Source organism: Lemur catta, chromosome 25 (genome assembly GCF_020740605.2).
Source record: "Lemur catta isolate mLemCat1 chromosome 25, mLemCat1.pri, whole genome shotgun sequence".
Taxonomy (NCBI): Eukaryota; Metazoa; Chordata; class Mammalia; order Primates; family Lemuridae; genus Lemur; species Lemur catta.
Window position 1 is genome coordinate 1,746,246 of NC_059152.1, and position 22,703 is coordinate 1,768,948.

At 44.4% G+C, this 22,703-nt stretch overlaps 1 protein-coding gene across 2 annotated transcripts; it reads right to left on the bottom strand.

The window, feature by feature from the left end:
- Positions 1-282: 282 nt before the first annotated feature.
- Positions 283-22,703, bottom strand: LBR (lamin B receptor). Of its 2 annotated transcripts, none has more exons than XM_045537115.1 (14): positions 22,609-22,703; positions 18,402-18,580; positions 16,525-16,734; positions 14,752-14,835; positions 14,308-14,500; positions 13,053-13,249; positions 10,499-10,553; positions 9,460-9,651; positions 8,339-8,442; positions 7,340-7,465; positions 4,042-4,210; positions 2,215-2,295; positions 1,999-2,121; positions 283-1,339 (listed from the first exon to the last, which is right to left on the bottom strand). In XM_045537115.1, the coding sequence occupies exons 2-14, from the start codon at positions 18,564-18,566 to the stop codon at positions 1,179-1,181; spliced, it is 1,860 nt and encodes a 619-aa protein (XP_045393071.1). In that variant the 5' UTR covers positions 18,567-18,580; positions 22,609-22,703; the 3' UTR covers positions 283-1,178. The 2 variants fall into 2 exon arrangements, with proteins under 2 accessions (XP_045393071.1, XP_045393072.1); XM_045537116.1 differs by lacking the exon at positions 22,609-22,703 and adding an exon at positions 18,675-20,373.

The window sequence follows — 22,703 nt, forward strand, 5'->3', positions numbered from 1 at the left end:
GACTTTAACACCTTGTTTTTAGACAGCCCTCCTTTACAGGGAGTAAAGTTTTGTAAATATAAAAGATATACAAAAAATACACGATAAACTGCATGAGCTAAACAGTAGTAAAAACGTTGAATTTTTTAAAAGTCAAAAATATATAAAAATATTAGCCTGAAATGGCAAATTTTTTCAAACACCAATCTGTGTAAAAATGTTTAAATACTGCTGTTACTGTAAAAATGTTTAAATACTGCTGTTACTCCAAAAATATATATTTATTCTATTGTTTTCTATTTTCAATAGTTTATAAAGGCAAAAAAACACCTGCAACTGAGGTAGCAAAGCCAAATTCACAAACTTTGGATTAAGAGAAATATCCTTCCTATGTTTTAACAGCATAGTCTATACAATATTAAAGGAATTCTAATTGTTTCAAAATTTTTAATTCACATGTATTACTTTACAAAACTTAATTTAAAATACTGGAAATGGTTTTGTTAAAAAGACAGTCCTGACAATCATCTCACATTCAAAATACTGTACAGAAAAATCTGAAGTCATCATATATTACATAGAAGTAAACTTATGTATTTACATTTTCAAATGTAGTTTAAGAAGGTGAAGTTAAGCCAACTGCTGCTAATGGTCTCCCTTAAACAGTGTCTGCTAATAATCTTTCATCACTCTTCACATATAGCATTTAATATAGACCTAGTTTTTACTTTCAAAATTATGTAACTAGTAAATGATTTAAAGAGAAGCAAATGAAGATTCTCTTACTGCAATAAAACACAAATGCATTTTAAATATACCAGTGTTTTCACTCAAGAAAACAACTGGCAAAAGAGAAAAAAAAAATCAAAATTTGCAAAGTCATCAAAAGCCATATACATCCATAGTATTCTTTAAACACTGGTTTTGTTTTCAGATTTTTAAGGACTGAAAATTTCCTCTTAAAATGAAAAATCTAACATCCTTATTTGTATTTTTCCTTATGTTAATTATAATTTAATAAAAATAAACAGGGCTCTATTAAAAAATCTACTCCTTGGCTCTCTAGTCCTGACTCAAAAAGAAAAAAAAATGTACAGATCCTGTCAGTGCACAAAAGAAATTTAGTTTTGGATTTTTTTCTTGTTTTTGCAAAGGGCAGCCAGAACACTAGGAGTATTGTAACACTACGCCGGGCAGAGTCAGTAAACGCAGGGAAGGAGGCGGCAGGGCACCTGCCGGCAGTACTGCTCCCAGGCCCGGCCGTACTTCTGCCGGCAGCGGCGCTCGTCTCGGGCCTCTCGGTGCACAAGCAGCAGGGTGAAATAAATCACATAGAAATAAGGCAGGATGTGATTGAAACCTGGGGGTAACAACAGAAAGCAGTATTAGGTATTTTTATTTTCACTACACAGTATTTCCTTCCTGCTTTCCCCCAAATTCCCTAAAAATGAACCACAAGACTACTTCATTTTCTCCAATAACGGGGAAAGCAACTAAACTGACCCATAAAAAGCCACTGGTGTGTGGCAGAGGGTAGTATCTAAATTAAAAGCAATTCAGACAAGAGTAAGTCCATTGTAACAATCCATCACCATCAGAACATCCGTCCTCATATTGAACGCAAATTTCTTGTCCTTCTGCCCTCCCAGTGAAGAAGAAAAACTGCCATTCTCCACTGCAGGGTGGGACAGAATTTCCTTCTCTTCCTATTGAGAACCAAAGGTTTCAGAATCTAAATACACTTAGTTATGAATAAAAAATTCATTTCTACAAATCCTACTTAGAAAAAAGCTATCGGGCACAGTCGAAAACTTTAAAGTAAAACTTCCGGCTCCGAGAATCCCCAGTTGCCCTCTGAAGCTGGACAGATGAGGTGCCACACACACAAGCAAACAGCCCCCAGATGAGGAGAGGCCTCCACTGAGGCCAACCCCACCTGCAGCCAGCAGGGCGACAGAGGACCCACACACACACCTTTCAGGTGGCTGAAGGACACGAGCACTGTCCTGAAATGCTTACCACACGGGAGGGACCACGCCAGAGCCATGATGAGATCTCCCAAGTAATTGGGGTGGCGAACAAAGCCCCACCATCCAGAAACTAGAAGACTTTTTCCCGTTGAAGTAGGAATGATTTTTAAATCTATATAATAAAAATACATTTTTAATCTCTAAACCAAGAAAGACCTAAAATTTTCATGTAATATATATAACATAAATACAAATCAACACTTACGTGCGAGCTTTGGATCACTGGGATTTTTCCGGAATGCGTTCTTCTGAGAATTTGCACATCGGAAGATGACATATCCACAAACTGTAATTTTAAAATATTTTTATGTGAATAATTTAGAGACAATCCAATGTTTAACAGCATCAGTAATTTCTTAGACTATTCTGTGCTCTGAAATAATTTCTAATTCTTAATAATTCAAAAACTCTCAATTCTAGAATGTAAAAAGATAATAACTCTTCTGAAATCTATCATCATACTACTTTCACCATCCACCTAGGGAATACCTTGAAGGCAAAACTAACAAATGTAGTTACATCTGTGCAAAAAATCAAATCAAATACGGGCCACAATACAATAAAAATCAATCCTAGAGCTCAGCATAATAAAAGTTACAGGCTATTCCTCTCATCCGCTATTTATGATGCCTACTGGCCACGGCACAATACTGGATTAATCAACCCTAGAATTAATCAAGCTTAGCAGCAGTACCGGAACATCTCGTACTTTAAATATATGCCGAGTCCCACTGCAAGCCTGTAAGTTTGTAACTTTATTCAAATATCAAAATGTCAAAATCAACAAGCCCTGGCATAGGTATCACTGACTAGTAACTATTACATTGTCAGTCGTCAGTAAAGTAATAACGCTACTCCCTGCTGTGGTTTGAACGTGTCCCCAAGTCCACGTGTTGGAAACTTAATCCCCAACGCAGCAGTGTTGAGAGGTGGGCCCTTTAAGAGAAGGGATTAATGTCCCTGTCACGGGAGTGGGCTTGTCATCTCCAAAGTGGGCTTGTTATAAAAACGGTGCCCTCCCTTCTTGCTCTCCCTCCCTTCCCCACCCCCTTGCCCTTCTGCATGGGGGGACGCCACCATGTTCGTGGCCTTCCCAGCCTCCAGGTCCATGAGCCAAATAAATTTCTGTTCATCACAAATTACTCAGTCTCAGGCAGGTATTATTTGAGCAGCACAGAACAGACTACGACCCTCCGACTTGTAGCTGAACTGTAAGTTACACTGTCTTGAATAACACCCGACCACGGCTGACACGGATAACATAACCAATGGTGAAACTAAATCTTAATTTCAACCAGTGATTTGAATTTCTTCTTCTATCACAAATACTACTTAGTAAAGCAAAACTAGTTGTATGTGAAGTTCAATGCGAATTTTCCCTACCCAGCCTCTGGTGGTGTTTAATGAACAGCGTGATGACAAAAGGATAAAGAAAAATCATCCTGAAGCAAAATCCACAAATGACCCTGGTGGACTTTCACTGCAGCCACACTGGACCCCTCACGCTCGTCCAACCTCACTTCCTGTGTCCCACTCGCCCTTGCCGAGCTGTTCCCTGTGCCTGACTTGGGTGTCTCCCCATCCCATATGTGCCACTAAAACTCAGATCCAACACCATGGCCTGCGGTCAGTTTACACCGACATGCCCCAGAGAGAAGTTCTCTCTCTGCCTCAACCTCCACCATCTCAGTCCCCCGCCAGCGCCCACACTCCTCACGGGCGAGCTCTGCGAAGGCAACACCAACCCTCCTGCCGTGTGAGCTGCCTACCAGAGAAAGCGGGCACTCGGTAGAAAAGATGGACCGTTACTAAAACAAACTTATTAAATTTAAAAACAAGACGGTTTGTTTAAAATAATCTGTTTAGAGAACTACTGGAGAACCCAAGTATGAGCTACTCATTCATCACAAATTACGTCCAACTTGAGCTAATCTCATGACAGTTCAAAGTGGCAGGTTACAAATACGCGGGCACCAGAGCACAACAGACTCGGCACGTCACATTCACACCCAGAGACAAAACGGACACGCACGTTTCAGAGCGATGATTAGTGAAGCCACCGGCCAAGACACTTCATTTGGGTGATTGACTAAGTAGAAGGCTTGGATGCTGTAGATAAACGGAACCCACACTAAATCTCCAAACGCCAGCATGAACCCAAAGCCATCGTGGATGATGTCCATGGTCGTCAACAACGCTTCCTGTAAAGACAAATACGGAAAGGGAGGAAAAGTTTCTATTTTTAAAGTATTCAAACACAGCACTAGTTTAGAAGCAAATGTACAAGGGCTACCGACAGGTCCCCAACCAACATTTTTTTTTAAAGAGGGGGAGAGCTGGTTGCCCCGGCCTGTGTATCACACTGGGTCCTCCGCGTCACATTCTCCCGTCACTCCAGCCCCTTGCCCCACGCACCCGGGAGAACAGACCTCCCCAGGCCTCAGGCCTCCCGCTGGGCCGTCCTCCCGCGCCTGGCGCCCCCTCCCACCTCGGGCCTGGGCCCTTCCCAGACGCCAGCACCCGGCAGCGGCTCACAGAAACTGTGTCTCGCTCCCCTGGACTAAACGTCTCTGAAAGACGGGGACCGTGTGTTCTCACCCTTGTGACCCCAGCACACTGCCTGCCGTGGGAGAAGTGTTCTAAGTATGTTTCCTGAAGGAATGAGGCCTCCAACTCCCTTTGTTTTAATTGCATGTGCACCAACCTAATTTCTGATCACACTCTGGCTTTTCATGTAGATTTTCCACAGAAGAAAATAAGCTACCTGGCAACATGGTAAACTGCGTCACTTCTCGTGTACATTAATAAAAGTGCTTCACCCTCTCGTGATCTGGTTAGCATGAGCCAATCACCTGTGCCCCTGGACCTCTGCAAGCCGGACTCTGGAACATGGGGACACCTCAATGGTCAAAACTCGTAAGACCTGGACTGAAGGAGTCTACACTGCCTGTGACTTCAGTGGATGCCACTGATGGAGAAAAATCAGCTAGTGTAAGCTCTGGTAAAGAATCAAAGTTCTAGGTTGAAGAAAAAGATTAGTACCTCCAGAGTATTTTTTTCCAGAAAGAAAGCAAATAGAGCATGGAACAGAACAGAAAACCAGATGCCACATGTAACACAGAACAGAAAAACTGATGTCACAACACCTAGGCCCTTAGGCTCACACTCCTTGGACAACAGAGCACGCCTTATTTTTCCTAATTGTACATACTGACACAGGATAATTATACATATTTGGGGCACACAGTGATGCTGCAATACACACAATGTACAGTCATCAGATCAGGATAATTAGCATGCCCCTCCCCCAACCTTCCCAGCCTCTAGTATCCTGTTATATTTTTTCTTCTATGACACCAACTTTTTTTTAGCTTCCAAATATGCATGAGAACTTTCTGTTCTCCTGAGAGTGCTTATTCTTACGCACATAAATTCTTAAAACCTGTGATCTGATTTCCTGGTCCAAAACAGGACAGAGGTGATAGAAAGCAGCAGGTGAAACAGAAACAGAGTGAACAGCAAGGGCAAGGGGCGGGAGAAGGGACAAAGTGTCCGAATTTGGTGCCAAGTGGGGGTAGGACCCTCAGCCCCACCAGCTCCTGGAGCCTCAAGGTGTCTGCAGGGCAGGCTCGGGGGAAGGGTCATTCCTAGCTAAACCGGCCTTCTCAGTTTCCTTAGGTATCTCACATTCTTCAATACAGAGGACATTTCTACCACAGGACCTAACAGAAAGTTATTAAGCATCTACTGAGCTGCCCGGTGCCATGCCAGATGATTAAAAAAAATCATAAAATCAAATCTCTTCCTCAAGAAGATTATAATATGGTTGAGATACTGACTAGACAGAAAAACGTCCCAACTCCCATCCTCTACCTGTGGGGCTATGTTACTATTGCCTGGAGCTTTGCCTTAAGATACAAACATTTTCTGTTAACAGAAGTCAGTGTTTGGCTAAATCTACACAAAATAGGAACTTGACTATCACATGAAAGAAAGCTAGAAGGAAGAAACCAGGAGGAATAATCACGGATGACTGGAAAGCTACTGAAGAAAAGGTTTTTAAAATGTCTCTGAGGTGATAAAACAACAGTGAAATATCACTTGTAAAACGTAATCTACATGCTCCTCAGGAACAGCAGATAAGCCCGCTACATTCATTTACAGAAGAGCTGGCTTTTAATTTCAAAAGCATGTTTAATTATGGGTAGATGTGGAATTTCTAAAGGACTTCAACATCAGGGGTTCTCACCACAGCTTCCAAGCTGAGCCAGGAGGACAACAAGAACCTACGATCGGCGGTGACACTACCTCAGCTACTCGAAATTGATGTTTGTTTACCCCAAAGAGGTCCTAATTCCCCTAAAGAATAGGAAGATCACCGGAATATCAGTATCAAACTTTCAGAGGTGTTCTGACTAAATATGCTCTGTGGTCTTGCACAGAACAGCAGCCTGGTGGGGCACAGGAGAGAAAGTGACCAAATAATACAGTTTTTTAAAAATGCCTCAGCCTCAAAGGAAAGGGGCCTTCTCTCACAGTGTCAACAGGCTGTCTCAGGAGACCACCATAAAAACTTGTTTTGGAACACTATGATGTAGAGTTGCCAAGTTGGTTTTTAAAATTCCAAGAAAACTGGATTTGGAATTTGGAGATGATTACAGAGATAACAGTAAATATGATAAAATAGTTGTAAAACAGGCTTGAAGAAGAAATGGCTTTTAAAAGTATGTTTAGTTGAGGCAGAGAAAATAAATATTTACCAGTCTTCAGGTAGTAGAAAACATTAACAACTTATCAACATATGAGAAAAGCCGTAAGTTGGAAATTCAGCTCCAGTTAAACTGGTTTCCTCAGCATTATCTTGATTTATGATTTTACATTCATCTAATTAGAGCTACTCTTTGGATTCTGAAACACTAACAATAAAAGATCTCCCCATTATTCAAGAACTAGCTGCCTCTTGACAATCCCAAAACACCATCCTCATTTGATGATCTACCCGGTTTCATGTGCCATAATAAGGAATTAAATTTCATTTACATGAATTGGTTACCACTCACAAAAATAACACCAAGATCCACCGATCTTACATCTTTAGAATATTACTTTTAAATAAAGAAGCTGCTGATACACACGGAAGCACTAGCAAACGCCTAGAAACTTCCCACCTGTCAGTGCTCACTACATGCCCCGCACGACCCGCCTTGGGGGCAGGCCGTGTCGCCCGCTCTGTGTGAAGAAGCTGGGGCTCTGAGAGGTCACGTCACTCACTCACTCACCCACACTCGGGGCTGGCTGACGGCAGGGCCTTGGCTCTTAAAGGAAGTTACCTCGTTCCAGAGCGCGTCCACCACGTACAGGAGCTGGAAGCTGTTAACCAGAATCATGGCCAAGGACGGGGCCGCGCGTCCCTGTACTTTCATTTCGGCCAGAAGCATCACCAGGTTGACGACCACCTGAAGTAACAGGACGGAGTACGGTCTCCAGGCACCTCCCTAGCGATGAGACTGCACAGGGGAAGCAGGGGCCGCCCGGCTGCCAGACCCCCCACCAGGAATAAGACCCCTCGACCCCGGGAACCGCTGGATCCGACGTCCTGCGGAGGACGCACGTCCCTGCTGTGGGGTCCCTGCCAGCCGTGCGCAGCCTCACACCCGTCACAGGAACACAGCGGACCCCCCCAAAGTGAGGGACACTTCAGAAAGTGTCAAGGTCATGATAGACAAGACTAAACAACTCTAACGGACTAGAGGAGACCGAGAAGAAATCATTAAATGCATGTGGGCTCCTGCGACAGACAGGGCAGCAGTGGACACACCGGGGAAACTCCCAGTCGCTGCATTCAGTCGGCACCGCAGCCGCGTTACTCTGCTGTTCCTGTCATTGTACTACTGCTGCGGGCAGGGCGGATGTTCACACTGCAGGAAGCAGGAGGAGGGATGTAAGGGGACTCTCTGCTCTATTTTTGTAACTCTCCTGCAGTCTAAAATTAGGTAAAAATAAGGTTTTTTAAAAAGAAAGGGAAAATACATTTTTTCTTACATTAATTCATCCACACTATCACTCTCCTACATAAACATAAACTGATATAATAAAAATAAAACCAGGAAAAAAACTTTCATTTTTTATAACCTGTAACAGGGCATCTTAAACCTCTGGAAAATACTTACAATAAGAAAATATTTTGTACTAAATACATTTATGGAAAGCTACTATTATCCCTAAAAATATACCTCCCGCTGCTTTATTTTTAAATTGTCTACATTTCTTCCCAGAGATTAATTTGAACTACTAAATTGAAATTAAAAAAAAAAAAAAAAAAGACATACCCATCCAATCAATCCAGGGCGCAATTCACAAAAGTATTTGAGATCAAAAGTACCAATTCGAGGATTTAATTCACGGCCAATGAAGAAATCATACACAGCATTTCCTGAGAAGGGAAAAGTTTTTACCCAAACAGCGTTCCAAACCCAGTAATGAGGCTTTCACACTGCACTGTTGCCTGCTGTCCACGGCTACAGTCCGCCTGCCTGCCAGGGCCTGCGGGCAGTGCTGGTGGGGACGGGTGAGAGGGAACGGCACAGACTGGGGTCCCCAGGGTGCCCGCCCCAGTGGAAAGGCAGCTGCCATACCCTTTGGGGGTCCAGAGGCCTACACCCCCCAGTTTTAAGGGAACTGGAGTCTTTTTTAATTTTACACTCATAATTTTTTAAAGTAACTACTTTTTTTAAATGTTTAAATACTTCAGGTCAGAATCAACCAATTTGTTTTGCTTTTGTATTTTAAAAGGTGTTTGCTATTTTGGACAAAAAAATACTATTTGTCATAAATCATGGTGCCTGTAAAGTTTACTAAATGTCTGACTGTCATCAAGTGACTAAAAAAGGAACAGACACAAACAGGAAAAGTATGAAGGAAAAATCAAAAATATTTTCTTCCTTTAAACTCATTTTTTGTCCAGGTGTGGTGGCTCACGCCTGTAATCCTAGCACTCTGGGAGGCCGAAGCGGAAGGATTGCTAGCGGTCAGGAGTTCAAGACCAGCCTGAGCAAGAGCGAGACTCCATCTCCACTAAAAATAGAAAGAAATTATATGGACAACTAAAAATATATATATAGAAAAAATTAGCCGGGCATGGTGGCGCACGCCTGTAGTCCCAGCTACGCTGGAGGTTGAGGCAGGAGGATCGCTTGAGCCCAGGAGTTTGAGGTTGCTGTGAGCTAGGCTGACACCACAGTACTCTAGCCCAGGCAACAGAGTGAGACTCTGTCTCAAAAAAAAAAAAAACAAACTAATTTTTCTTTAACTTTTTTCTTCATCTTTTTTTCTTCTCTCTCTTCATTTCCCATAAAATGAAGTTAGGAAAAAAGCAATCTACTCAAGTCTGGAGATGGTGCGGGAGGGCTCTGGGATGCCTTCGTCCAGCCTGCGATTTACCACTGCTCACCAGAGCTGGCGGGCGACAGCTCACTCCTGGGAGCTTTCGAAGAACGTGCGTAGAGGTAACCACTCAAGACCACAGCAAAGACAGTGGCTGCAAGCGCAAACTGCAGAAAGTGACTGTACACGTAGGACAGTTCTACGCCCCAGAAGAGAGCTGTTCCCACGACTGCCAACGTCAGGATAAAGGCATAGAACCCTGTAAAACAACAAAAAAAAGGAGGGAGGATTAACATTAACCCAGGGCTCACATGAGGCTTGTACCATTACAGAACAATGCAATGTTACTCTTACAGTCTTAGTTTCATTACTCAGATTAAATACACATGCATATGCAAATAAGCAACGCCCCGATGTATAATTTTCAATACAGATACCGTGTCTCTTATGTAATTTTTCAAATATTTTAAGTCACTTAAGTTACTGTTTTTCAGTTCAAATGGTCATTATCTGCTTTTAATTAAGGGAAAGCTGAAAGGATATACATAGAAATTCACTGTTAAAAAACTGAAAAGAACCTCAAAATTTACATAATGCAAACTCTCGGGGCAAAGTCAAATAACTAATTGTTAACGAGCTGGGCCAAGTGCACATTTTAAAGTCTAATGCTATTACCTCATGATGGAGTAAACTAGGTAGCCATAGTTATAAATATTTATACTCGAACTGACTTGTCCATAATGGTTTCAAGATTCTAGTCACACTCTACCATCCAGAACCTAGACCTCAAGACCCCAACCTCGGAGCAGAGGCCACAGTACAAAAGCCCGGGGACAGGCGGGGGCTGTGGGAACACGCAGGCACTGCCAAGTTGAAAAGCACCACGACAGGCTCCAAGGGCGGAGCTCTTGTCCCCAGCCAGTCCTGCTGCCACCAACCAACACAGACAGAGGCTCAGTGGACCACCCATTTTTTCTTTTGGCTGCAGAAATAGTTTTGCCTACAGAGCTCCAAGTGAGTCGTCAGATCACATCGGAATAAACAAACAGCCAAACACAGAAAAGAGGTAGCTGTTATTCATATAAGAATAAACAAAAAAAGGTTACCATTTAATCTATACTTGAGTCTTCTTCCATCAATAAGAGGCATTCCTTCTACAACCTTAAAAGAAAAAAAAATTTTAATGTAAAAAACACATCACCATTTCATATATAAATATCGTCTAACATCATTTAAATTTCAACATGCCCAAGGAGGAGGATCTCTTGAAGTAGGGAAATTTAGTAACATGTTTCAAAAATCTTAATTGCAAGCCCTTTGATGAAGCAATTCCACCTTCAGGAATTTATCTTAAATACAAATCTGGTAATAACTTCTCGGTATAGTCCTGAGACTGTTGCAACAGCCGCCCTCCCTCCCAACCTCCCAGGTACCACCACCAAACTAAACGTGCTTAAAATACCTTTGTACCTAACGGATCCCCAGCTCAAAACTCTGCAGTGGCTTCCCGCTGCTTGCAGAGTGTGACTCTGCTGTCCTCCACGTACCAGGTCCTCCTCCATCGGGCTCCACCCACTTACCCAATCTACAAGGCCACGTGCTGTCTGATGACCTGCACCCGAGTACGTGCTCGCTCTGCATTTACACATACATGCTCATCTGGTGTTTGACCATTTCGGGGGATTCTTTTACCTCCAGCAAGAGAATGTGAGACAGCTTCATGGATCAGAACCACGTCACCTCTTCAGCCGGCCTCACCCACAGCATTTAGCCGTGATACCCATAGGAAAAGTCCTCAAGAAACATAGACCTGAACTAGCTGAGTAAAAGTCCACTTGCCCAATGACAGCCACACTTTACTCGCCAAGATAACTACTTAGAAATGTAGCAATTCATTCTGAACTGTAAAATACTAACACAGTATCATCTGCCTTGGACTAAACGACTTTATCCTTTCATTAGCCAGCACTTTCTCCTCTCCGAGGAGAACTGTAAAACCTGTTTGAGATCACAGGATTAGCAAAATCCCACATGCCAACTTCAAATGATCCTTATCTAGTAAAGGCGTCTGGAAAATACTCTGCTGGACCTTAGCCTGTAAATACACAGGTACGTCGTATACACAGCCAGCCCTCCACATCCCTGGGTTCTACCTCCAGGGATTCAATCACACATCAAAAATACTCCAGATTGTACCTGTACCGAACATGCACAGACTTTTTTCCTTGTCATTATTCCCCTAAACAATGCCAATGCAGTGTAATAACTATTTACATAGCATTTACATTGTATTAGGTTTTTCGGGGTTTTTTTCCTGAGACACAGTCTCGTTCCATCTCCCACCTGGGCTAGAGTGCAGTGGCACCATCACAGCTCACTGCAACCTTGACCTCCTGGGCTCAAGCGATCCTCCTGCCTCAGCCTCCCCAGTAGCTGGATCTATGGGCTCCTGCCACCTTGCCCAGCTAATTTTTCTATCTTTAGTAGAGACAAGGTTTCGCTCTGGCTCAGGCTGGTCTCAAACTCCTGAGCTCAAGTGATCCTCCCTCTTCTGCCTCCCAAAGTGCTAGGATTACAGGCATGAGCCACCTTGCACAGCCTGTATTAGGTATTCTAAGTAATCTAGAGGTGATTTAAAGTGTACAAAGATGATGTGTATAGGTTATATGCAAATACTATACCATCTTATATCAGGGATTTAAGCATCCTCAGACCCTGTCACCTGCAGGAGGTCCTGGAACGAAGCCCCCAAGGATAGCAAGAGAAAACTGTATAATATATATTTATATCTACATTTTTAGTCACTTTGTGAATATATACATATATGATTTTTAACAAGCAAAACTGCTTTTTTTAATAAGTATTAGCTAAATACCCTTAACCTAACTTAATCTGAACTTAACTATAGAGCCTTGCCAGAAAAATGACCAAGGCCCATATTACAAAACAAAACAAAACCCTGCTGGAGCTGCTAAAGCGATGGCGAAACCCCCAGTGTTGGAGCCTGCAGCTCTGCCCGCCCGGCACCGGCACTGGCCACGCCCAGCAAAACTGACCCTTTGGTTTACAGACAGTTGGCAAACTTGCAGAGCCCTAAGAATAAGATCTTTAAATAAACTATTCATTGCTTAGAGAATCTCATGTTTCTTTAAATATATCCAAGGAAAGTATTCTACTGAAAGAAGGAAAAACTATACTTAGCAATAGAGACAAATGTGAAGATATTGTATGAATATGAAAAGAACATAAAATGTTCCTGACAACACATTTTTGAAAGAGATGAAAATTATAAACTCACATTTTTTAAAAAAGTAAAAGATAAACAGTCCATTGAGCTCAGTAGCCTATCCATTAACCATTTAAAATCCTGTATCTGAAATGACACATACTGAGGGGGAACTTTTTTCCCCCAAGCAACCTCTACCGAGAGTCAGGCTACTTCGCAAAATAGCTTACTCTTTTCTGTTTGGTTTGGAAAGTTACACAAGAAATATCAACCAGACTTTTAACGTCCTGCCTAATAAACAAGTGCTACAGGACACAGGAGAAATAGCTTAGCAAACTAAGTTTTGGGAATTAAAGCCAACAGCTTCTAACCGTAAAACGTGGCAGAGAGGGGAGGAAAATCTCATAATACCACGCCCTGTAACAAAAACTTACCTTCCCAAGCGGCAGCAGGTAGAACAGAGCTTGAATAAAAAACCAGAGGAGGTAGACCCCAAAAACTCTGGTTTCCCATAAATCATACAAAGCCGGCAGGTGAGGAGGGAAGTTCAGAAGACTGGGGTCTTGCTGTCTGCACATCAGCAGCAGCAGGAAGAGGAAGACGGGCAGGCCGAGCATGATGAGAAACACACCTGCGAACAACACACGAACACTCACGGCTCAAACTCCGATCCAGTCTATGTAGTTAGTTATTTATTTTAAGAATCATCTGATTTTTCTTTAAGGTCAGAGCTCAGGTCTGCCTAGCTGTCTAGGACCAATTTCTAATGCACCATCCAAAACTCCTGTCTCTACCTGGCACCGCAGGGAGCGAGCCACGGTGGGCATCTGGAGAGTAAGTGACAAGTCCAGCACTGAACAGCCACGTCCTACCTCAGCAACCGGGCTCTACAACACTTAACCTCCAATCACTGAGGAGCAGAAGTGTTGAAACTCCAGCAAACCGAAGATCAGAACATCTAAAAATTACCACTCCAATCTTAACAAAAAACATTATATTCTTAAGCTTCCACGAACTGAAACAGCATCACATTCGTGTAACATGGGCAAAGATTTGAGGTGATGCCGGACACTATCTGTAACAGACCAGCTAGCCAAGGGTTATAATTTACAAAACACAAAGCATTTAAGCAGGATTTTGAGGCATTTAGGCAGGAAGTATTTTCTTTTACTAGCTCATAAAATTTCATCAATTCCACCCACTAAATCACGCCAAGGCTTTGCACACTTCAGATCTTTGACCCTCACATACAATCAACCTGCCCAGCAGGTAGAGCAGATACCCTGACCCCACTTTGTGCAGGCAGCGTAGTGCCACGGGTCCTGCCTAAACCGGGCCCTGCCGTCTGGCGTCTGCTTAGGAGCAGATCCCCCTGCCCCTCCCGGGTCACCAGCCTCACTACGCACGACTCCCTTCCGTTACCACCTTCTTCAACTTCTCTGCTTAAAACCGACAAACAGATGCCACAAGTTTCAACACAGCCGCAAGGGCATCCTTTCTACTCCATATTCCCCAAAATGCCCCCACCTCTGGCCTTTGTACGCACTATTCCTTCTCCAGAAGGCTCTTTCCCGGGTTCCCACCTGGCTCCTCCCGCGCCTCCCTCAGATTTCCGCAGAGGCCTCTCCAGTCCACCTAATGCCACTACCGCGAGCCCCCCACCGCCTCGCCCGCCGGCCCGGGGCCTACCAGGCACGCCTCCGAACTCCAGGTCCTCCGTCGGTGGGGGGGTCACTTCAGAGGTTCGCAACGATGCAGGTCCTTTTGTCACAAGTTTTTCTGCCTTAGAGTCTAGTTCTTTTAGTTTGATCTCTTCTCGTCTTGGACGAAGGCTGTGCTGTGTAGATACGTGACTACTTTCTTGTGACAAGTGGAATTGTTCCTAATTGGAAATTTTAAAAAGTAGTAAGTATCTGTAGTCAAAAATTGCCACTAATGCCACCACATTAACTAATTCAGCGTCTCAATACAGTCGTACGCTAATACATTTCTTAAGTTATATTCAGTCTTAATTTAAGGACAGAACTTTAGAACAGATTATTAAATATTACGATTTGCAATGTGTTTCCGGAGGAAGAGTCACTTCAACAAAAGAAAAAAAATCACGGCAGATGAGCGCGGAACAGCTCATACCTGCGTGTGTCTGGGAGGCATGTCATTCGGCTGGACACGCTCGGGCTCCCCGTTGTATATGCTGATGCTGTTTCCAAATGGCTTCTAAATTGAAGAATATAAACACTTTAATCAAAAGAACTGTAGCTTATTAAAAAGGAACACGATAAAAATGTACTACTGTGAAATCAATCAATAAAATCAGCCAAAGATTTTCACAGCCTTAATTCTGAAGACTTTTTCAGCCTCATTTTGTTAAAAAAGAAAAAGAATAACATTGACTAGAATTTCCCAATTTTATTAATGTAGATGTCTACATAAAACCTTTCATCTCTCATGTAATATAAGCAGACGGGTTTATAATTTCATTTCACTGACACTCTATTAATATTTGCAATGAGAAGCAGGTAAAGTAAAAATTGATAAATCAGTACATTATCTGGCTAAAAAAAAAGAGGAAAAGACACTCACTGCCCCAAAATAGCCAATAATGGCAAATTAAGAAACAGTGGGACTTATGCAGTATGTGGCAGGCTCAGGGCTCTGTGGTAAGAAGCTAAAGCCAGTCTTGGCTCTTGTGTCAACAAGACTGTAAGGAGATTTACACTGTAAAATTATAACGGTCCCTAAATATTAAAAATGAAAGTGTAACAGAAAGTCTCATGCAGCATCTGTTCCTTATCCTGAGTCACTGGCTGGTAAAGAGAGCCACTAATAGTTCAAGTGTTCAGACTCAGTAGTAATTACCAAAATGCAAGTCAGCTGAAAATCTTTGACAATCACACTGGCAAAAAAAACTACTACAATACTTAGAATGAGAAAACACATCCATACACTACTGACACTAGTATAAACTTTCTTGATATAACCTGGCAATATATATTCAAAGCCTCCAATCTGTATTATATATCTAACCTAGCAGCTCCACTTGTAAGAATCTATCCTAAGGAAATAATCAGATGTTGCATAAAAATGCTTGTTTATAATAGTGGGAATTTAGAAGGAAAAACACTAAATGTCTATCAATGAGGGAGCTGCCTTTTAACAAGTTATATCTACATAATTGATGGCGTTTCCATGCTATACAACAAAATGATGCAGAAAAATATGCAATAAAAGGTTATTCCCAATGTTTTAACATTTTAAAAAGCTGACTATAAAACAGTAATGTACATGACACAGGTTTTTTAGGTTATTAAAAGTCTGTGCGTATTTTATCCAGAAAAGAGATAATTAAATATTAAGTGAATAGGATAAAAGATGACTTTTATTATAATTCTTTTTATTTAAAATATTTTCTATTTGGTCTACTATTTAAAATACTCACCGTACAAAGTCTATAGGCTCCACATACCCTAGTATTTCCAACCTTGCACTTTGAACGTAATTCCATTAAAATTATCATCTTCAAATAGGTAAAGGGATCAAATATAATGATACTCAGATAGCAAGAATATGTTTCTATAACAGGTATGTCTCATTTCCTACATGATCTTTTATACACTATAAAAACTTACTTAGTTCAACCTACAAGCTACATCTACTTCAAATTTAAACACTGCTTTTTTTTTAAACTACAATATTAACTAGCACTTCTGGTAAATTAAGAACATTTTTTTTCATTGATATTTAAAACAACTACATTTGCTATTCCAAACATTTATTTTTTATGTAATCTTCCAAAGTTAGATTCGATGTTTCACTGACATTTTAATATTATTAACTGCAAATAATCTGAGGAAATATGCACATAAAGGGGAAGACAAAATACTGTACAAAGATGAAGACAAGCACCAATATAAGCGGAGTCAGTTTAACTGCCAGCACTTCCTTCCTTGCTTCCTTAATGTCGGCCTGGTGGGACGCGGACGCAGAACGACGGGAGCCCCTCGGTGGCCGACCAGGGGACCGGGAGCGGGAGCGGGAGCGTGACCGGCTCCCTCGGCGTCTGGAAGGAGAACTGGAAGTTGAGCCACTTTTCCTTTGCCTAAAGGAAGTTAAAGGCTAGAAGGAAGGAAAAAGGCAAAAAGCTTTACTAAAATCATAGCACGCACAGACCCAAACGAGACGAGGGCACCACAAGCGGGAACTGCTACCCTAACTCTGAAACCATCATGGGAAACGACAGGATCTGAACCCGACCAGGTGAAGCCAACGAAAAACACTGCAATAATGACCCATCTCTCCTGAGACACATGCAGCCTTTCCATTCCTAAATATTCTTCGAAGATATTTCCATAAACTGGATGTGTCTAACCCAATTAGCTGTACATATTCCCAGGAACACATGCAAGAAGGGGTATAATTAACATTGATTAAAGCTGAGATAAGACAATAGAAATCAGCACACAAACAATTAAAAAAATGAGTTCCACAGTTTCACTCTGAACAAAACATACAAGCACATCTTGAAAACAAAGTCTGAGTTTGGATTCCCGGAAACTGTTTTACCATGACCTCACCCAGCCCAAATCACTCGTGCTACTGCTTCCAGGCATCTAGACCTGGGGAAAGCAAACTAGGCCACAGGCCAAGTCCTCCCAGCCCCAGTCTTTGTGTGGCCCTTGAGCTTTCACATTTCTTCATTGACTGTAAACAAAATCAAAAGAATAATATCTCCTGACACCTGGAAGTTACCTGAAATTCAAATTTCAGTGCCCATAAATAAAGTTTTATTGGAACACAGCCATGTCCGTTCCCTTCCATACAGCCTGGAGCTGCTCCCAAGCTACAGAGGCTATATGGCCCATACCGCCTAAAATATTTACTATCTGTCCCTTTAATCAAATAATTTGCCAACTCCTGGTCTAAAACACTCAAAACGTGGTCCATATGCTATGAGTCCAGGAACCGTTTGTCACTGATCTGCAACAAATACCAAAATTGAGAAGAGGTGTATGTAAATTTTTATAGCATTTGACATAGTAATTTTATGTCTATGAATCTGATGATAAAAATGTGAAGCTTTTATGTTGTCTTTTTTTTTTCTTTTTCATTTTTCTGGTAATTCATTTTCATGGCATTTTATGTAAGTATTTGTACACCATGGATCAGATAGTTTAAAACCCAGGCCCCAACTGGATAGGTTAAGAAACATTGGGTTAGATTCACTCTCCTGACTAAACCCCGGTGTTCAGGACCAAGCCAGGACTTGGCAAGTCAAACCCTCCAGTCTGGCTCCTGCTTACCCTCTGCTGGCCCTTGCCCACCACCCTTCCAGCACCTGGCTGGCTGTGTCACCCAACCCCCATGCCTTAGGCACGAGGCCCTCTCTGCGGAAGCAGCCCCAGCGTCAACTGAGTTTTTCCTATTTGTCCTCACTACTTGGCTTCAGGTGTCCGCACCTCTGAAAGCCTCCCGTGAAACCCAGGGTCCTTCCCTACCCTTGATATACTCGATACCACCCACCGCGAACTCCAGTCACAGAATGTATTGAACCCAGGGAAACAACAGGTATAAACGTCTGTCTTTCCCTGAAACTGCAAGCTCACTGGGAACAAAGCCCTAGGCCTCATTCATGCATCCCCAGAGCCAAAACAGTATCTGACCCAAAGCAGGAGCTCAACCCGTGCCTCCAAATAGAGCCAGAGCTGACAATACTGAGCTTCCAAATCATAGTCATTTCCCCCTTACTGTAAGCTGATATTCTGATCAACCAAAGGAGCTCTTACCTTGATGTCATTCTCCTTCAATTCAAGTTCGGTTCCATCTTTGTATTTTACAGTGTAAAGCTGGGAGCCACTGTCATGGCTCAGAATTTCTACTTCATAATACAGTGAGCTCCCAGGCCATCGACCTCTCACCACTTCACCATCAGCAAATTTCCTACTCGGCATTTTCTACAATTAGTCTGAACAGTTTTAAAGAAAAAAAGTTGAGTCAATATACATACACACTTATGTATTTGTCGTTTATCACAGGTTAATCACTAAAATACAACTCACCTGAATTAACCAGTCAAGATTTTAGGGCCAGAAAGGCCTCTGGAGGAGAGCTTATTTGAAAGATGAAAAAACTAAAACTTAAAGTTAACTATTTTGTTCAAGGGCATAAAAATAGATGGCATGAAATGGCAGAACCAGGACAGAACTGAAACTGTTCTGCTACACTGTATCTCGTTTGGAATCACTTTAGCCACTCTACACACATATGTGACACTAAGGATTATGACAACATCCATAGGCAGCACTTATTTAAGTTTGCACAGAGCAAAATGCTACTCACCTACAGTGATCGTATTTTTTGCTAATCAAAAAAGCAAGCATAATCTTATAAAGGACACATTTTCTAATGTGTAAATTTGCATATCATCTTACAAAACCTTTAAAGATGCATTTAATTATATTTTTAACTGATCACATTTATTAAAAACAAACTATGAAACAAACTGGGAAAATCAAGGATATACCATTACGATTATTACCACCCACCAACACGCAAAAAAATAATTCCAAATCTACAATGAATAGCAAATCTGGGGGTTAATTATTCCAGCTAAGGAGCCCAAATGCACACCAGACAACTCTGCCAACCGCCGCCCAGGCTAGCTCGTACCTGGTTCACTTCTCTCGAGCACACAGCAGGCGTCAACCCCCAATGATAGCGTTCTTTCCACGGATTTGAAACATGGCCCGCGAAGCTTACAGCACTCAAAGAAGCCACAAACAATCCGCAAAAATTGCCACTTACATGAGGCCTGCCTGCCACCCTTTTTGAAATATCAATCCATTGCTGGGTGCTTCCAGCGCTAGGTAGGAACGGCTCTCCCCGCACTGACTCCACACTACCCCACCAGTGCCGCCAACCTCCTCCCACACCGTACGGACCGGCCAGCTGGGCCTCGTTCAGGTAGATACCGTACGACTGATGTGTTCTCTCCCTAAATCACCTTCATCTCACCAACTAAACAATTCCTGATATATTGTCCAAGCAAACGAAACCCTCACCAGCTCCTATCAAGAGCTGAAGATACAACAACAGCAACATTTAAATACTTTTGAAGACTGTGGAATTAAGGAGAAAGTTGCATTACCTACTCCTCCCATAAAAAAGTCAACTAAACACCACTGGTCTTCACTGCTAATGGCCTGAGAAAGCACTTAACAAGCTTCACTTGTTTAGAGAGATCACGGTAGATGAAAGCAAACAGTACTTATCTGATGATTAGAGGATGTCAGTCAATTAACACATTAGGTCAAAGAGCCTGCTTTCTTCTCAGCATCCACCTGGGACAGCATCACCAGGGTAATGAATGGGTCGGGGCTGGGAATAGTGGGGAAGAGCCCACATGCCTGGGGATGAAGTCAGGCCTGGCTGAGTCACCTGAGGGGCCCTGGGTGAGTGGGGGGGCAGTGGACACCTCCGGATGAGGAGGGGCACAAAAAGGGAAGGTGACAACAGCTTTGCCTATTTCAACACTTAGCTCTGAGCCTCCAAGTACAAGGAAAGAGGAAGGAAATATACCCTCCTCTCCCTTCTTTTGCACCCCCTCCTCCTCCCTGGACTCCCCCCAAACCAAACCACTGTTACTAGTACTCGCTCTTCTACATTGTTCTGCCAGGGCTTGAAGAAGGCAATTACGCTATTGGCCGGGCGCGGTGGCTCACGCCTGTAATCCCAGCACTCTGGGAGGCCGAGGCGGGTGGATCGCTCGAGGTCAGCAGTTCGAGACCAGCCTGAGCAAGAGCAAGACCCCGTCTCTACTAAAAATAGAAACAAATTAGCTGGCCAACTAAACTATATATAGAAAAAATTAGCCGGGCACGGTGGCGCATGCCTGTAGTCCCAGCTACTCGGGAGGCTGAGGCAGGAGGATCACTTAAGCCCAGGAGTTTGAGGTTGCTGTGAGCTAGGCTGATGTCACGGCACTCACTCTAGCCAGGGCAACAAAGTGACACTCTGTCTCAAAAAAAAAAAAAAAAAGGCAATTACGTCTTTCTACACAAACACACTCAGGTTTCCAACAACTCCTTATAAACTTTTGAAACACAAGCTCTTCAGGTCTTAGGGGCCAGTTGCGGCTTTAAAAGGCCCTTGAACAGATTCGGTATGTTTACACATCACGCACACAGCATCTGTGCAACCCTGAACACAGGACAGAGTCAAGAAGATTTTTTTGTTATCAACTAAATAAAATATTTGGGGTTAAACCAATTAAGATATCTGGGGGTATCTGTTAGGCCTCTAAACTTAATTTTAAGAAAAAAAATTAAGAGCTGAAAAACGAAACAATCCCAGCCCCCTCCTTAGGAGACCACCACCTTATATACAATGTGCCAAAGGATGAAGCCAACAGGATGCGCACCGCACTTTGCACAAGATCCACACGCAGTTGTCCAACGTGAGGATGTGGTGCAATCACATCCTAATACAACTTCCCGCAGGCGTGAGCGGGCCAGGCCAGCATGCAGAAGCCCACGTTTGTGCATGTCATTACACGCTCACCGAAAGGAGCCAGACAAACACGCACAGGCTCTCCTTAGAAGGAGTGTTTCAGTCAAGTGCGTAAGGAAAAACTGTGTTTACTGAACACGGTGTCCTCATTCCCCACAAAGAGAAAAACATGGGGACCCTCAGGCTTTTCTCTACGAAGACATCAGCGTCAACTGGCACTGGAACCCTCACACGTTTCGGCTCCACCATGTCACTGTTCATCAACATGACAGTTCCCTGCTCATCGGTGTTACCAGAGTCTTTGGTCATCTTTCTTTCACTTCTCCAAATTAATTAAAAGTGGGAGAGAACAAGCAACTCAAATGCAGTCTGACAGCTTCCCTTCAACACCCGAGCCCGCGGTGGGCCTGACTGGCACAAAGCACGCAGAAACCCGGTGCCCCCCACACGGGGCAGCGGACACCCCACCTTTCTGGCCGCAAAGGCAGAGGCAGAAGGGCCTTTATAAACAACCTAAGGCAACTCATCCTTCCCCTCCTACTCGCTCTTTCCCTCTCGGAAACAAAACTTAAATTGGACTCGTCGCCGGGTCTAAATCAGGACACCCCCCCCCCCCTGCTGCAGAGCAGTGACCGCCTGGGAAACCGCGAGGCTACACGCGTTGACGGCAAGGTCCCCGGGGGTCCGTGTCCAGCCGGCTCTGCCCAGGCGCGAGGCCCGGCGGCAGGTGAGCGGCCCGAGCCCCGGGCTGTCCACGCGCGGTCCCGTCCACCTGCCGTGTCCCGCTCTCAACTCCGGCCACCTGGCGGAGCTCCGGGAACAAGGCCCCGTGCCATCGAGCGCTTGCCAAGCGCCCCTCGAGGCTGCCGAGCGCGAGGCGCGCTGTCATTAGGAAACGTGTTTTCAAGCCTTCAAAAGGCGAAAACACGGGACGGCGCCGCAGCAGGAGCGCGCGAACCTGCCTCCGCGCCCGCGCTCTGAGACCCTCCGGGCGACAGAGTCCGACACGGCCAGCCGAGCAGTCACACAGACCGCGGCGACCACGACCCGCCACGCCAGTGACAACAACCCGCGCGCATTAAAGGCGACCCGTGCGCCCGCGTCCCCGCCCCGCCGGGCCGGGCCGCCGCGCGTTTCCTGCCTCCCGCCCCGCAGGGCCGCCCGCTTCCCCGTCGGCCGGGCCGGGCCGGGCGGGCGGGACAAAGGCCGCACGCCCCCCGCGGTGCCGCCGCCGCCGCTCGCCGCGTCCACACGGAGGGAAACGTGCGCAGTTTCAAACCCGCAGCTCCGTTTCCGCAGCGGCCGCGGCGACCGCCCGGCCGGCAGGGGGCGAGGAGCGGGGCGAGGAGGGGAGAGCGGGGCCGCCGCGCCAGGCCCGCGCCCGGGACCCCGGCCCGCCCGCCGCGTCCGCCCCCGCCCTGCCGCCGCCCCTCGGAGGCGCCGCCGCCGCGGAGAGCCGGGAGCGGGCGGGCGGGCGGCGCTCACCTGCGCGGGTCTCCCGCGGGAACACGAGCGGCGCCGGGAGGCGAGGCGGCTGCACCAGGCGGGCGTTCCGCGCGCGCGACGCTGCCGGCCGCGCT

Bases quoted from the DNA above. Each gene is read 5' to 3' on its own strand.
- LBR (XM_045537115.1), bottom strand. From the start codon at position 18,566: ATGCCGAGTAGGAAATTTGCTGATGGTGAAGTGGTGAGAGGTCGATGG. The intron at 9,652-10,498 runs GTAACCTTTTTT...GTTGTTTTACAG, and splicing joins ACTCAAGTATAGATTAAATG to GGTTCTATGCCTTTATCCTG. The intron at 2,122-2,214 runs GTAAGTGTTGAT...TTTATTATATAG, and splicing joins CAGTGATCCAAAGCTCGCAC to ATTTAAAAATCATTCCTACT.